The following is a 17,205-nucleotide window of genomic DNA, read 5'->3' as shown; positions in this document are numbered from 1 at the left end:
ACCAAGATATCCAAAGCATGAAAGGCTTTGGAAGCACGCTATCAAGGGTTCTGGAACGAAAGGATGATGGGTGATTACTGCTGGATGCTGCATCGCGATGGATGTTGGATCGCTGCATGATCCAACATGTAGCCTACACCTAAACGAAAATCATATGCCCAGCGATTTTAATGCAGCAATGTCTAAGTGTCATTGCAACATTCTAAACACTATCTTTGGTATCATGCTGAGCGTTTTTCTTGGGTTTTTGTTTGTTGGTTATTTGATGTATGCAAGGTGTTGCAGCTGATCTTGTGTAGCTTGTTTGAAGTGCACATTCAGCGTCAACCATGACTGTTTGAAATATAATACAGGGAGCTTAAAAACCTGACACTTCAGTATTGTGCTAGCTCAAGTATTTAGTACCTCAGACAAGGTGTAAGAGGCATTTTTTGCACTCTATAGTGTCTATGCATACATATGCAACTAAATAGTGTTGAATCTGTGAAAGCAATGCACAAATCTGAAACACTCTGCTCTCTGAAGCTAATCTAAATTTGAAAATTGTAGCAACAAAATCGGTATTTGAACGCAATATTGACATTTCTGGTCTAAATTTTTCAGACCAATAACTTTAAAACCTGATGTGCTAGAGCAAAACTAGCGCCAGATTTGAAATCAGCAGCAAATTGTGGTCTAAGAAAAGTTACTCCCATTCTCGATTAAAATTTTTTTTCAAATTTTGTTAACCTGTGTTATTTTTACTTTCAGTGAAGCTTGTTTTTACGTCTAATAAACGTAAAAACATGTTGACTTTAACTGTATTGTTCCGTCATAGCCTACTGCATTTTTGGCATCTTAAAAAGAAATATAAAAATTGTTCTCTAATGTTGTGTTTTAAACTTATTATTTGATATTGTGCATTTTCCTAAGGAAATCTTCGTGGATAAGAAGAAGAAATACAATTAATAATGAAAAGTCATTTAACACCGGCTGAGTAGCCTATTTATTGCAGTTGAACTAAGCCCGGTGGCCGTCACAGTAGGCCTATATTTATTCCATTAACTTTTATATTAGCCTCAATTCTCACAATGTCATAGGCTACGCAATACGCATGTGACCGCCTCTGCGTTTGATATATCTACTATGTTTTGACATCTGTATTTTCCAAGCATGAAAAAACGTTTTCACAGCGTTTCAGTAGCCTACAGTATTTGATAATTTCTCTGTCAACTGACAAACTAGTCAAAATCATGAGGCATATTTAACTAACAGACTGTTGGGTAATCAGAAAGTGCATTTGTAAAAAATGGTTTTTCAATCTGGAAAAAAAGCTACCGGTACGCAGAATTTCGCTAGACATGGCTGTTGCAACTCCCATACGGAATCAAAGTGTGATTTGTGCAAATGATATTGCAAATCAAGAGCTTGTATGCATAGATCAATGGCTATCAACAAATCGATTGTCTCTAAATGTCACCAAAACCAAACATATATTATTTTCAAGTCAAGGAAGCAAGACACTATCAAGCCACCCACCCTTAAATATTCGAAAAAACAACATAGAACAAGTTGCCTCAATAAAGTTTCTGGGAATAATTGTAAACGAGCGTTTGTCATGGAAATCTCATATGGAAATCTTGCTTCAAAAAATAAGATCAACACTCTGTGTGACAAAAAAAATTAAGCCTTTCCTAAACAAACAAGCACTTCTCTCCATTTACCATTCTCTAGTTGAGAGTCAGTTATTATATTGCATCTCAACATGGTGTCATGAAAACAAAACTACATTGCAAAAGCTACAACGTACATGCAATAACTTTCTTCGTACTGTATTTAACATTGACCGCAGAGAAAGCGTAAAAGGTGTAATGGAACTCAACAATTTAAAATCAATTAACCACATGAAAACTACAGAGATTGCAACTTTCATGTTTAAATATTCAAAAAGGCTACTTCCCACAACATTCAATGATATAATTATGTGTAAACAATCAAGTAGCCTAACAACAAGAAGTAATTCTCCTTATATTCCGATGTATTGTAGAATTAACACTTGCAAACAATCAATACGGTACATGGGGCCAACAGTTTGGAACAAGCTTCCCCCTACTATAAGAAATGAATGCAAAACTGTAAAAGGCTTTAAATTAAAAATGAACAAGCTAAATCTTTCTTAAAATGATCCTATCTAAGTATTACATGCACCAAACATGCTAATATTATTTTTTTTTTGCCCAGAAATGATAGGCCAATGTGTGTAGATTCATTAGCAAAATAGTAAGGTTGTAAGTACTCCTACTGGCCTTCTGGTTCTTGTGTTTTTTGTCCACAGAAGTTTTACAGAGTCTTCAGAAGTTTCTCCATCCTCTTCGACCAATCGCCATCTTTCGGTGAAGCGGTGGCCATGTGCTCCAACCAGTTGTTTTTTATATCAATATCTTGGACTGGATCGTCATGCTATTGTCTGATTATTTGTCTATTTTTCTAACATGCCAAATTGGATTTCTTTATCACTTTTGTTATGGTTTAACGTGTAAAACATATACACGGTAACCCAAATTTATCATATTACTGTGACATGCCACTACTACTTCCCAGCTAGCGATGCCTGTCGTTTTTGCATTAATTCAACGTTTGCTAACGTTGGATCAGTGTGGAAGTGACGAGTTTAGCTGACTGGGTTTTAAAATTATCGCTTTATCAACGCAACTTTTATCAAAGCACGCTTGATATCTTCAAGACATAACTTCCCTGGGTATAATTGAATTTCCGAAAGATGATGATGTTGTTTTTGCTAGTTTGTTTTAGTTGTTTTCGTCATTGTTTTCAGTGTCGTCAAGTTATAGCCTATCTACTGTATTTTGTGAGTCGTGCAAGGCCTATGGTGCGTTGCGCTTGAAATGGCTTTGCCCGTGGTAGGATTTCTTTGTGGGGTTTTCTTTGCCTGCCTTGCTCTTCTTGCTATGAGCTAAACGCATCAAGACGTGTTCCCCTTAAGACCATCAGCACTCTTGATAACGCACCATGGCCGATCTTCATAGCAACTGTCCATACAAATCTTAAATATATCAGCTAAAGCTATGTGGGCTAATAAAGCTATAGCCTAAATTTATTTGTTTTTTTTTTTGTTTATTAACATTTTCTTTTTTTTTATTTTCTTATATCTTAAATTTTTCTGAAGGTGTTGCCAAATTTTTTTTTTTCAACTCAATAACTTACTTCGGTCACAAGCACGTTTTTAACGTTCGCGTTTTGTCGCTTCTACCTTTTTCTCGACCTTTGCTATGTTGACGTGTATTGTTTTGATATGATGGTCAGAAATAAAAAACAACTGAACTGAACTGAACTGATTTATTTTGAATTTTATTTTTTTCAACAGATCAGACATGTCAAAAATGTGGGACTTTTGGGAGGCTATATTGCAGTAGAAAACAAGAGAAATCTTGCATGTTTTGCACCAGTGGCGTTGCCAAGGGAGGGGGGGTTTGGTGGTTTCAACCTTTCAAATTGAATTTGCGTATGTTATATACATTGTTTGCAAGAAAAGCTTTAGCCTATGATGTAATTTCACGTCAAACTGTGCAAGGATGCAAGCCATCTGTAACTGCTGAGATCGCTTGTTCGATCTAGATTAACGTCTTAAACAGCTACAGTATTAAACTTAGTTAAACAAAACTTGAATATAACTTATCAGAAAATGAAATAAAGTAACTTCATTGTCTCAAAGCTTTTTGTTTGACACTCATCAAGATGTAGGTTATGACGTCTATGACGTTACATTTTCTAAACTTTGGGTTGACTTTAAAGCATAAAAGTTAGTGACTTACCGGAATAAGATTGCTTTTTGGATCAACCAAGGAAAAAATTGATAAATAATAAAACTGTAATAATCTCGCAAAAAAGCAATCAACCTATGTCTCTAAAACAACGTTTGCCTAATTTTAAACGAAATTGCATTAAAAGAGCGAGTTTTGCCAATACCAAACATTCAAATATCTCAGCCTAGAATTAGCAACAAGAAAACATAGGGACTTAGCTTTATTTCCGAAAAATGCCGAAGAAAACATGATCTTATCCTTTTGCTATGCCTCTGGACAGCACCATTTTACAGGAATATTCATACCAACAATTTTGTTGAAAATGCTCTCAGAATGCACCAAACTGAAAGTAATTTTTAACAATTTTCAGGGGGAGGCCTCCCAGAACCCCGCCGCTAAGTATCGCCTTCGGCGAACACGCCATCGGGATTCCCCCGCCGGCCGTCAACACCCCCCTTGTCAAAATTCCTGACTACGCTACTGTCTTGCACTGTCAATATTTTGCCCCCCCCATTGTTGAAGGTCTGGCGGCGCCACTGCAGACATGACTAAGTTATGCTAGATTCTCCAACTCAATTTTTGTGTTCGCTCACTTTGTAGTCTAAAGACACGAGCTCGCTTTTACGTTTTTTGTTAATTCGTTTTAGTTAGATGGTTTTTGAATCTTTAATCTCGGACTGACAAAGCCTTCATAGGTTATTCCTGGTAGTTTCGCATGGGCTACTCGTGGAGGCTTTTGATGCAGAGTCGGTTATCGAGATAGGCAGTGTGAAGTTTTCCGATTGTGGAAGTGTTGTTGCCGGGAAATTATTCCACCTAATAGGTGCCGCTGAATGGAGAGCAGTCCTGAGAATGCGTTGTTCAAGCGTACACTCTGAGAGTCGAACCAGCGCCGCTTGATCTAAAAGCTGTTTCTTTCACGATTCACGCGCTATCCAACTGAGCCATCCGCTCTTCATTCTGAACTAAGCTATTCTAAAGGAACAAGGAGGGTTGATGCTGATCACACTTAACCTACAATACATCACATCCAACCGAATGAAGGCAGGTGCTTTCTTCAAGCAATATTTTAATTTATTTAGTACTTTCGTGTATTTGTATGCTTTACAATTTGGCAAGTGTGTTTACATAACATGGGAATACAGTATTTTAATACACAACACATAGTGAAAATGTTGACAAAAAAGATTCTCCTTTGTGTGTCAACTATAACCCACGACGTGCAGAATGCAGAAAAGTATGCAGGCTACAATTTACAAAACAAAACAAGCCACTTTTTTGGTCGCTGATCAAATATGATGTCATGAATTTTGCCTGATGGCTCAAGCTTCAATGGTTAACATTGAACAACCATTTCACTTAAAACAAGGTTTCAGAATTGGTAAGTTGGGGACCATTGGCATTAAACAAGACGAGAAAAATTAACCGGTAAGTTTAAAGAAATGTTCATTGAAAAACAAGCCTAAACGATTTAAAGTGAGAATTTTAGCACTTTAAAGTATTTATTTATGTTACAAATTATTACTCAACTCCTAAAACGTGTAGGTAAGCATACAGAACATAAATTCACATAGCACTTTCTGTTATATCAGAAAAAACTAAATATTAAAGCTGATTTCCCAGCATAAAATAATACACCATGTAAACTTTTTGAAGTAATTTACTTCACACGCAACTTTATAATTCTTGTAAACTTTTGCTTTTAAGGTAAATGAGGAATGAGGTTAGGCTACTAGACACTCAATATATTGTAAATTTGATATAGCTACAATGCTACATCTTTGGATGCTGATAATTAATACGTTTCACAGATAGCAATTCAGCATAACATATTGAACTTTAAATTCATACATCAAATTCTACACCCTTCTCTATATCACAGGAACCAATGATATGTGTGTAACATGATTAAGATTCATCGCTTTCTACAAAAAAGAAAGAATAATAGGCTACAGTTGGTGGCACATTTTGATTGCATAAATGTACAAACCAAATAAAAGATTTTCGTCATGAAAACAAAGACCAAAAGAAGTCCTCACTTCACCTCAACGTCCACATTTAGCAATTTGCTGCTTAATGATTCGGGCTTTAAACTATCGAACAATCTGATTGAAAGGAATCCTGGAACTTGCTGTCCAATATTTAATAACCGACAGTGGTGCTGCAAAGCACCATTTGTCAAGCGGAATAGCCGCAACTCACAATTTATTCAGTTTGCAAACCAAGCAACTATGGCAGTTTCCTCTACTCCATTGATGGATATTTCCAATCTTTTAAAGGAACTTTCGTGCGTTTAATTGCTCTTGGAGAAACCCATCTGAGCACGTAGTGTGGACTTCCAGGCTTATCGTTCGTCCCAGACTTTCTGGATCCACCAAACCACTGTTGACCGACTACGGAACCGGTAGATTTGTCATTGATGTAAAAATTCCCAGCAGCTTGCTTGAAAGCAGATTTCGCTTCTTCCACTACGGCCCTGCGTTGAAGATAAGATTAAAAACAAACAAAAACAGTGCACTTTGGCGGCACATGTTTTATCTGCTGACGTAATCGAATGGTCTCTAGACATGAAGTAACAAAACAAGTGAAGCAATACCAGCCGGTGAATAAAAGTAACTAGCGAAAACGTAGGTACTATAATTGTTTTGCTTTGCTTTATTGAGTTCACATAGCTCCATAATTAGCAAGAACAATAACCTAGTTAGGCCTCTGAGCTCCTTTAGTTTTTCGGCGACCAAGCATGGACTACCAGAGTTTCTTCCCGGCGGCCAAATTCTGGCGCCCGGCAGCCAAAAAAAATCCGTTAAAAATTCGTGTTTTTCAAAATCCGTTAATATCGTGTTTTTGCGTTCACTCAGGTGAAAACAGCATAAACAAGGCTTTGAAACACATTTGCAGTTGTAAAAAGCACTGCTTCTCAAGGAGTAGGTGTTGAGTCAGTCCTCCAGTTTTATAGGTCGACGCTCAGACTAAAAGATTACGAATGCGAGTAAAGAGAAGAACGTTTCACGCACAAACGCGATTGGAAAAAACGCAACTCCCGACGGAGTGGAGAAATGTTGGCTTGTGAAAGCCAGCGACCAAACATGGCTTACCGGCGCGGTAAAGGAGGAGCCTATTGCCGACTTCTCGCTGACCATGGCCACGATAGCCGCCGGGAGCTTAGAGGCCGGCAACTAGCAAAATCTAACTTTTTTAAGTCAATTCAGCGTCTTCCAATAACGACTTTCGCTGGCTAGAACAATAAGGTTGCAATAGCGCTGTTGTTTAAGTTTGAGAATAATTTTAAATTTTCCTTGTTACATATTCTTACTCGTCTTTGGCAAACACCGAGCCGGTGAGACCGTAAGCGGTTGAAGAATCAATCATTTCCAAGATGTCTTTGTATTTATCATCCTCGTAAACGTAGCATGAAAGCACAGGGCCGAATATTTCCTTAATATTACAATATGGCATTAAGTGTACTTAAAGTGTAAGTGTACTACAAAAAGTAATTGAAGTTTCAACAAAATAAAAACTAAAATATTATTATAGGCTTAGTCTACATGTATCTCGAAATTGAAGCATTCTGCAAATTAAATAACAAATTAACACTGCAAATTAACTCATTCTAAAAATTAACACGGAAACATTTTTTTTACAATTTTGTTATACTTTTTCAACTAAGAAAAGAATTAATGGTCCTTTACTTCTTTTAAGAGTGTATCGTTGCTGTCATGGCACTGCACGATTGTGGGCTCTACAAAGTATCCGACCGAATTATCGCATTTTCCGCCAGCCAGAACGTCAACTTGGGGAGAGAAGTTTGCGTGGTCGAGGTAAGACTTGTTCCGTTTAAATGATGCATCGTCAATGACTGCCGACAGAAAGACTGAGAAATCATCGGGCTGCGAATTATTTAATTAACATTAGTTAATGTATTGTTTAATATAAAAGTTAATGCATAGTATAACGCACATACATATTACAAGTAATACTTGTTGATATAAAGTAGTAAATAATGAGCTTGTCAAGTTATTCATCTTCTGGCTTAAATCTCAATGTAAGTTGTAGAAAAAATGCGTGTTCTGGGTTCACATGTGTAAAAAGATAACAATGCGTGTGCTTAACCGTCAAAAAAGAGTAGATTCGTTGCAAACGTGACTGTGCACAAAAGCAATCAAATATACTTCATGTAGTGGTTGTTCAATTATAGTTTCGCATTAAAATTCTTGCAGGATATGTAACTGATAAATTTTTATGATAAAACGTCGACAAAGTTGTAGCCTAAAGCTGGCCTAGTATTGCAAATTTAAAATACCTTGTGCAAAAAATTTCAAATGACTCATGAAGAAAATGCTTCGTTTGGATTTGACTTCAAAAGCAGAAGAGCCAATGATAATGCAAAATTAAAATGCTCCGTAATATAACGATGTGAACATCACTTACATTTCCCAACTTGATTTCTTTGTGCTTTTCAAGAAGTCCCTCTTTAATTTGTGGCCACAATGACTTGGGGACAAAAGCACGAGAACATGCTGAACACTTCTGGCCACTAAATTCAAAAGCTGATCGAATGGTTCCATTTACCACGCTGTAACACATACGAAGTTGTTGAGAAAGCTGTAAGGCATACAGACTGAAATGTAATCACATGTTAAAATAAGATTTAAAAAGTAGACACATAGAAAAGTAGCATCGCATAAAAACAAAACATTCATGTCTAGGACAGATCCCAAGCGTTAGCAAGAGCTACATTTTGAAAATATTTTAGTAAGTCAAGACTATCGTCAGCGTCCAGTTTATACACAAAGATTTCCATGAACATGAAATTAAATAAATTGTTCGCTTGGGTTCAATGAAAATTGGTGAAAGCGAATAGAGTGAGGTAGTATGAGCAATAAACATGTTTTGAGGAGGGATGAAGATGATGTTTTGAGAAGAGCGTTGTAGTTGCGAGTGGATAGTCGAAGGAAGCAAGAAGACCAAAAAGCATGGAAAAGGCAAGTTAAGGAGGAAAGCAGCAAGGTCGGCTTGACAAGAAAGGACGCTTTAGACAGATCGATGTAGAAGCAAGGTGTGAAGATTGATTGCGGCACGTCGTGGTGGATCCGGCCACTATTCGCAACGAGCACGTCACCGGATTAAAACGGACTACTACTACCTAATTGTATTCGGAAAAAGTTTTCTTTGTTACGAAAAGCCTAGCATCACAAGATGTGTTACCTTTCCACGTCAGCGGATGGGTGTACAAAATGGAAGTTTTTCCCTCCACACTCGCCAGCCAGTCGTGGGAAAGTTTTGTAGTTTGGTAAATTCTCTCCAACTTGCTGCCAGAGTCGGGTGAAGGTCCTGATATTGAAATTTCATCTTTGTACATTAAGCTGGCAGGAATTGTTATCACAAGCAAAAAGTTGTACATTCTCTCTCTTTGCTTCAAGTGCAATGTAAAAACAAATCGAAAAGCACTTACGGTACACTTCCCGTGAAATTAATGCCTGCCAAATCTGGTGAAGCTGTTACTGTGTTACCAAACGTAGGACCATCAGCCGGTATAAACTGGATTACACCGGGTGGCAATCCGCATTCTTTCAAAATGTTGTACACAAGCCAACTGGAAAGCATCGCTGTGTCACTTGGTTTCCACAAAACAACATTACCCTGCAAAAATCAAAAAAAAATTAAGTGTTGCCAATCAAATCTAGAGCAAAATATGAAACAAGCAAACTTACTGATACTCAGTGTAGCATACCGAAAGATGAGGAGCTGCGTTACAATGCACAGAAAAGGGTAGAATGGAAAATGATATAGCAAGCACATAGTTATTAATCACCTTCGAAACGCGGCAAACAAAAACGCAAAATAGTAGACTAGAGAATAAGATTCGTTCTAATGCGATGTCCTACTCTCAAAAGTTGAAGAGAGGAGACAGAAATTATTATCACTCTAATAATTAATTAGTAATAATTACCGCATTCTATTGCTTCAAAGATACGCAAACGACTCTTCAAACTTACCATCAGGGCCGGTGTTCCTGCTAAATTACCACCGATTGCTGTGAAGTTAAAGGGTGAAATAGCAGCAACAAAACCCTGCAAAAATAGTTACTGAAACATAGCATGTGAGCTCATTTTAATTAAATAGTAACATGAGGAACCAAAAGACTGCTTCGAAACAACTATGTGACACTTGTGACAGTTATTGTCGCTAGCCCTCGAGAATAATTCTTCACAAGGCGGATGATTCTTTTTGATATGCCAGTCTTATACGCAAAAGCAGATGAAAGTCAATTTAAAATAACATGTTGAACTGAAATTAGCATGTCGTCGTAAGAGTAAGTATCACATCAAATGTTCAGAAACTTGTTTGTTTAAAGACTTTAAGGGTCTTAAAAAATCCTTTTCATTTTATTTAGCTTTAAAACAACATACAAGTTAAAGAACATGTTGATGCTAGTCTTGCTGCCTATCTAGCTCTATGTGTATTATCACATCACAAGAAAACGACAAATTGACAGACTACAGAGAAGCTTGCTGGGGAAAATTAAAGCAATAAGGCAATTCTGACAACAAATGGCAAGTCTGTCATAACTTTTCATGTCATTGGTTAACCCTTTGACGCACATAAGGTACTGGAAATAAATTTTCAGTCAACCATTGTATTATTATGGTTAGTGGTGTTGTTTAAAAGGACTTTTGAAGAAATTTAAAAAAAATTATGTGTAGTAAGAGAAATAATGTATGGCACGTATGTGTGCCATTGTGCCTCAAGGGTAAAGATTTTGTCTATTTTCTTAGCACCAGTCTGTGTTACCAAAATGGCAATAGAAACGGTAGAACTGTTATATGGTTTTCAACAGCAGCCTGATAACCAATGCAAGGTTTTGCAGATCACATTGATTTAATCACAAACAATGAAATAGACAAACAACGCACCACAAAGACACTGAAAACACAGATAAAAAGAGTGGAATCCAAATGAAATCTGCAAAGTAGAATTTTGGAAACTAGTAAGAACACTCAACACAACATTTGACTGATTAAAAATTAAGCAACCTTCAAGTTCTATGCAAATATTATTACCATGCATTGTAGAGACTTAGGAAACTGACCTCATGACCTTGAACCATCTGGTTCACTAACATAAAGTAAGAGAATGGACACAGCAAATATATACAGTATTCTGAGGTAGTGTTGGGCGATATTGAAAAAAACAAAACGATACGATATTTGAAAAAATACTCGATATTTCGATACTTTTCGATATTTTTGTACTAATTAAGAAAAGAGTTTCTCAGTCTTCGAAATTAGTGTCGGCAAATGCCGAGGTGATTGCCGACGCAGATGCATGAATGGCGCATTAGCGTCGGCAATAAAAATGCCGAAGCCACAAGAGCGCTTGTAAGGTTAGGGTTAGATATCCCTCCCAGTCGTTATGCCACAGCCATAGGTTTGCTCCTTAGTCAACACCCTGATGGAGCTCTGCGAAAGAGGCGTGTGGATGGGTATCAAAGCACAAAAGCGGGAAAACGTGGACGCTTCATTGCGAACGGCAAAGACAGTGTAGATTTACAGCCAAGCGATGAGCCTCTTGATGTGTCCGATTCCAGTGATGACACGACAATCTCATCCTCCGATACAGCATCTGATGATTCCGATTCTGACATCTAGTTTTTCATCAAGCAGACTTTGTGTTGCTCGCAGTATCCCAACTGTGCCGAAATTATGTTAGTGCATACCTAAATCGAGGCAATCTTCTCGCAGGGAGCGATTAATTTGTTACCGGTACTTGGTTGAGCAATTAACGTTATTTTATGATAATTCAACGTCGCTAGATGTCGAATTAATGTAAAACAAACGTAACTTTCTTATTGGGCATTGTTGTTACGCAATATAACCAGCCGGGAAAATTAAATCGATTTGTGCTGACTCGAACGTTGAATCAACCCAAAATTAACTTACTTTTCCTCCTCGTGAGTTATTCAACGTGAATTACCGTAACAGCGTGCGTATTGCGTTGCTCGCTTTATCGCTACTTTTGGTATTATTACATCACAACAAATCACACAGTGCGGCCGTGATAGACTACTCTAGCATATTTTTCGCTTCTCGTTTTCCATGTTTGGTACAATTTTTTTCGTTATAAACGTTCACAGCAATTGCCGAGGCAATTTCAACTTTTGCCGTTTGGCTTTGGCAACGTTTTTGTAGGGGTTTGCAGTTATGAGTTATCGAACGATATTGAAATAAATATCGATATTGAAAAGATATCGTATCGTATCGAAAATTCGATATATCGCCCAACACTATTCTGAGGTAAAAACAATCACTGCAGATTGAAATAAAGGTGTACAAATCATTAGAGGATCTATAGCCACCTGAATCAATGTAAAATGATGATGAATTTAGGATACAATTCCCAAGATATTGATAAAAATTGTGCATTGGTTTTAAAATCACATCATACAACATGCATACTATACTATAAAGATTTGTGGTATGCATTGAAACAGTCTCTGTCTTTCACATAGAATAGATGATTACAACAAATACAACATCCAAACATTGGTTGTTGGTCCGATTATATGTTTTCCGAGTAGTGCACAACTTGCATTGCTTTCTGTCTTCCACCTTTTCCATTGTATGTTTCATATCAACTGATGCCATGGAGCGACTTCTTTTGGAGGTCATGATAGCTGATGATGCGACTGCTCGTTTCCTGTTTGTGAATGTTCCAATCATACTCCTCACAACAAGTCGTCGAAATGTTTTAGAGTCAAGGTTGCTCATATCAGGATTTTCATCACATAGTTTGTTGTAAATAACAAATGCATTATTTACAGCAATGTCCATTAGGTCAAACACAAATCGCAAGTAGTATTTGATTCTGGACTTGCCATCAAATTGATTTGTCACTTTTTTTTTATTCATTATATCTACGCCACCCATGTGCTGATTGTAATGCTAATTGCTTCACAACATCTGGACAGGCAATCAGATTGTTTCGAGCTTGATCCCTTCTTTCTTGTTTCACTTCATCCAATGGAAAAGCTGTCAAAAAGTTTGATACAAAGTTGATGGCTTTGTTGTCCATCCACTTCACAAAGTATATATACAAGATTTTTAGCTTGAAACCAAGCAACATCCCCTCTCTTCATGCTCTTGTCAGCAAGGACTTGTGATTTTAGCAAATGCTTCCTATTGGACCTCACTGTGCCAGTACTGAAAACATTTCTTTTGGAAAGGGCATCCTGCAGTCCGCAAATAACACACGATTGACAGCGACTTCACTCAAATGGAAAACTTTTTGCCTTTTAGCCATATTGTTATTTTGAAAACACTTAGTTTGCACTAATTAAACATGAAAATAAGCTCAGTATCAGGTTACTTTGCAATATGTTTTCATTTTGAATTACTATAGTAAACAGATTTTCTTCACACATTGCAAACATTACCAGACTTTCTAACAAAGATTCACATAAACTTGTGTAGCAATTTTTACCCTTGAAGTACAATGGCACATATGTGTGCCACACATAAATAGTTAGCCTCACAACCAGTAAACCTTAGTTTCCAACTTAAGTAATGGTAAAAAGGTGTCCTAGACACTCTAAAGTGTACTCTGAATATATCTTATGATGAATTAAGAATTATAAACTAATAAAAATAAGTTTCAAACATGCCTCTGAAGCAATAGCTAAAATAGGCAAAACAATTTTAAGGTATGTGTGAAGAAATTAGTTCAGAGTTTCCAACTATTAGTTTCAAATTAAAGTTTGATGTATAAAGAGGTTGCAGCATAAAAATCGTTTCAAAATCTAATGATTTTCTAACATAAAATCACAGTTAATTTTGTGGCACACATGCGTGCCACTGTACCTCAAAGGGTTAAAAGAGAAAGTCAGTAGCAATGCTCATCAGAAAGTAACAGAAGATCACCACAACAGGTTTCACCAACCTCGAGACCACGGTACTCCACACTATTAATGACATTGGGATCAGGGTTTATGGGTTGTTGTTTTTCCAACTCTAGAGCATAAGTTGCATTGAATCGAAAGAAATCGATTAATTCTGGAGCTGCGTCAATTTCAGCTTGAACAACATTCTTCGCCTAAAGCAAGTAATACATAGGGTTTTGAGTAAAAAATTCAAAAGACAAACTAACATGATCTAAATTTACATTATATAAATTGTGTAATGTGTATAGACATAAAATACTTTAACACAGAATTGTAACGTAACCTTTGAGGTCTAAATCATTAACGGGGCTTGCTTTAGGCAAAAAATTTCCACCAAGATAGAAGGCCCAGCTGCAAGGCAAAAGAGAGTTTCCTATTGAGAATGTTCAAAACATTGCACCATTAAACAAAAGATCAGTCATGACCAAACTAGGCGATAGTTAGTATAATTATTAGTATATATAAACTTATTGAATTCTACTTTGGAGTTTACCTGGCCAGCCATAGTTGTAGCAAGAATGTCAGGACGTTTTTCGCCACTCAAAACATCTGCTGCTTTAAAGAATATTTGAGCTCGATCTGACAAAGGTCTCGCTTCCCATTCCTTTCTCACAGACAATGAATTTTCAATGGCTTGATTTATCAAATCAGTATTTGCATAGCAATACTTCGCAATTTTCTGGCTATGACGATATGGCTGCAGAAAAAAAACATCATGAAAAATCATAAAATTGCAAGACAATCACAGCAGTGATTGCTATTAAAATGATTAATTGATTAAGCTTCACAAAAAATTGTAATAAAAATAAGCAAATTGACATGTTTATCAATACAACAAATTATAAGCAGTATATATATATGATACTGAACTGCATGAAACGATTAACATTTTTATTTCCTTAAAAACAACCATAGCCACTGTAACAACTGGAAATCTAGTTTATAAAAACTAGCAGTGCCGTTACTTACACAAACTTGATAGTGAACATCTTTGGTCCATATTTCTTCTCCACCAATTACTATTGGAACATCTTGAGTTTTTGATTGAACTTCTTTCAAAGAGGCCAGCACCTTTGAACGCTCCTGTGACCCAGGTTTAAATTCTAAAATGGGTTCATTCTTGACCGATAAGAAGCGTGATGACACAACTCTGTAATCCAAACAAGAAAGCTTTTATTACCTAACATTCTCCAATCCAATTAAAATTCCATTTGTCTGTTTCCAGACAGCAAATCAACCGTTTTAAAATTGATTCAACATCTGCAGACATTAAATCAACATAAAAAATTGTTGATTTGCTGTCTGGGTTGGTACAGACCTTTCTTGAGATTTTTACCTAGCCAATTCGTTCTTGATAGTATTGATAAACAATAACTGGGATATTTAGGTTTATGTTTAATCTCATAAGGAAACTTGTTAGATGTTTGGTCAATTTGAGTAAGAAATATAGAGTACCCGAATGCAAAAACTAAATTTATGTTAACAAACGTTTTGCAGGCTGAACTGTTTTCATCGTCAGTACTACAAATGAAATGATCAAATGAAATACAAATGTAGAAATACAAATGAAGAAAATACAAATAAAATAACTGGGATATTTAGGTTTATGTTTAATCTCATAAGGAAACTTGTTAGAGAACTAAATTTATGTTAACAAACGTTTTGCAGGCTGAACTGTTTTCATCGTCAGTACTACAAATGAAATGATCGAATGAAATACAAATGTAGAAATACAAATGAAGAAAATACAAATGAAATAACTGGGATGTTTAGGTTTATGTTTAATCTCATAAGGAAACTTGTTAGAATGTTTGGTCAATTTGAGTAAGAAATATAGAGTACCCGAATGCAAAAACTAAATTTATGTTAACAAACGTTTTGCAGGCTGAACTGTTTTCATCGTCAGTACTACAAATGAAATGATCGAAATCCTATAAACATATATATATATACAATATATCTAGTGGCGTAGCCAAGGGGGGGGGGTTTTGGGGGTTACAACCCCCCCTTTTGGCACGCGTATGACGTCACGATATTGAGAATGATGCTTTCAGTCTAAAAAAATTGCCTAATTTTATACAAAACTGCATTAATAGAGCGAGTTTTGCCAATACCAAACATTCAAACATCTCAGCCAGGAATTAACAACAAGAAAACATAGAGACTTAGCTTTATTTCCGAAAAATGCCGAAGAAAACATGATCTTATCCTTTTGCTATGCCTCCGGACAGCACCATTTTACAGGAATATTCATACCCACATTTATGTTGAAAATGCTCTCAGAATGCACCAAATTCAAAGTAATTTTTCAAAATTTTTTGGGGGAGGCTCGCCAGACCCCCCGCCGCTGGATCGTCAATCCCCCCCCCTTTCAAAATTCCTGGCTACGCTACTGAATATATCTATGTTAAAGTAGCAGGATGAATTATAACCACAATGATGAGAAAAGTTGCTATGTCTAAACATCTTCATGGGCTATTTGATACACTCAAGCACCCAATTTATAAGCAACATATTTTTTTATTCACTTTTTTATGATGCAGCATTTGAAGAGATTTTGAGCAACTGATGAGAATCTGCTACCAAGAGCAAGATAGGCTGTGTGAAACTTCTGCTACAAGTTGCAGCAAACAAAACGCTGCTGATGAAGTGGCAGTGCCTATCAAGTGCTAATATTAAATAGTGGAGATACTCATGCTTCATCCATTTTTTTTTTTTTGGTTCAGATTCAAGTAAACAAATAAAACTATCAGAGCAAAAATTAAATGATTGAATTCTACCAGACAGTTCTTAAACTAACTTACTTTACAAAAGTAGATGTAAACTAATATTCAACTTAAATACGGTACAGAAAAAAGACTCCTTTTAGTTTAGTCAAAAAAATGTGGACAATACATGTTTGCATTTTAGTAAGAAAATTACTAGGCCTACTTATCATTACTTTTGGAACAAACTAACATTAGAAGAAAACCAAACACTGATTACCTGAAAGTATTAAGTCTTTTGTGAATACTCCTTATACCAGTGATCATTTTTGTGTAATACAGAATGATACAGCATACACAACAACACAAACCTCAAATCACCTTTTTTCACTTTAAAAAGTTAAGATATATTATACCGTAGTTCTGCTGCAACAGTATGACAATGCTCACATTTACACTAGCACTGCAACTTCAAGCACATCTCACATACCGGTAGACTTTATTTTAAATTTGCAAGGTTTTTTTCATAAGCATGTGGCTACGATGCTTTTCGCCATGGGTATGGCCCATAAAAGGTATTCTACCTTAATTCAATGAAACTTCAAAGCTGTTAAAAACAAAACTTGCAACTTGGGAAATTTAGAAGGCTTGGTCAGAAAGCAAACCTGACCTGGTATTTTTGTAGATTTGAAAATGTCTTTAAATTTTGAACAAGAATTTTTAATCCAGCAACACTGCCACAAATCTCTTTGATTGGAAACTA

General features: G+C 36.3%; 1 protein-coding gene across 1 annotated transcript; it reads right to left on the bottom strand.

Annotated features, from left to right (window-relative positions):
• Window positions 1–4,848: 4,848 nt before the first annotated feature.
• On the bottom strand, window positions 4,849–16,852 carry LOC145780721 (delta-1-pyrroline-5-carboxylate dehydrogenase, mitochondrial-like). Its single transcript, XM_082592343.1, has 11 exons — window positions 16,723–16,852; window positions 14,707–14,887; window positions 14,231–14,434; window positions 13,737–13,889; window positions 9,797–9,871; window positions 9,253–9,440; window positions 9,006–9,131; window positions 8,229–8,373; window positions 7,490–7,687; window positions 7,114–7,235; window positions 4,849–6,276 (listed from the first exon to the last, which is right to left on the bottom strand). The coding sequence occupies exons 1-11, from the start codon at window positions 16,767–16,769 to the stop codon at window positions 6,045–6,047; spliced, it is 1,671 nt and encodes a 556-aa protein (XP_082448469.1). The 5' UTR covers window positions 16,770–16,852; the 3' UTR covers window positions 4,849–6,044.
• Between the last annotated feature and the right edge of the window lie 353 nt (window positions 16,853–17,205).

This window comes from Aplidium turbinatum, chromosome 12, assembly GCF_918807975.1.
Source record: "Aplidium turbinatum chromosome 12, kaAplTurb1.1, whole genome shotgun sequence".
Classification (NCBI taxonomy): domain Eukaryota; kingdom Metazoa; phylum Chordata; class Ascidiacea; order Aplousobranchia; family Polyclinidae; genus Aplidium; species Aplidium turbinatum.
This window is presented reverse-complemented; position numbering and strand designations above follow the sequence as displayed.

Coding starts and splice junctions, on each gene's coding strand:
- LOC145780721 (XM_082592343.1), bottom strand. CDS start 16,769: ATGATCACTGGTATAAGGAGTATTCACAAAAGACTTAATACTTTCAG. Junction 7,688..8,228: donor AAGAAATCAAGTTGGGAAAT/GTAAGTGATGTT, acceptor AATAATTCGCAG/CCCGATGATTTCTCAGTCTT. Junction 7,236..7,489: donor ACGATACACTCTTAAAAGAA/GTAAAGGACCAT, acceptor TGTAATATTAAG/GAAATATTCGGCCCTGTGCT.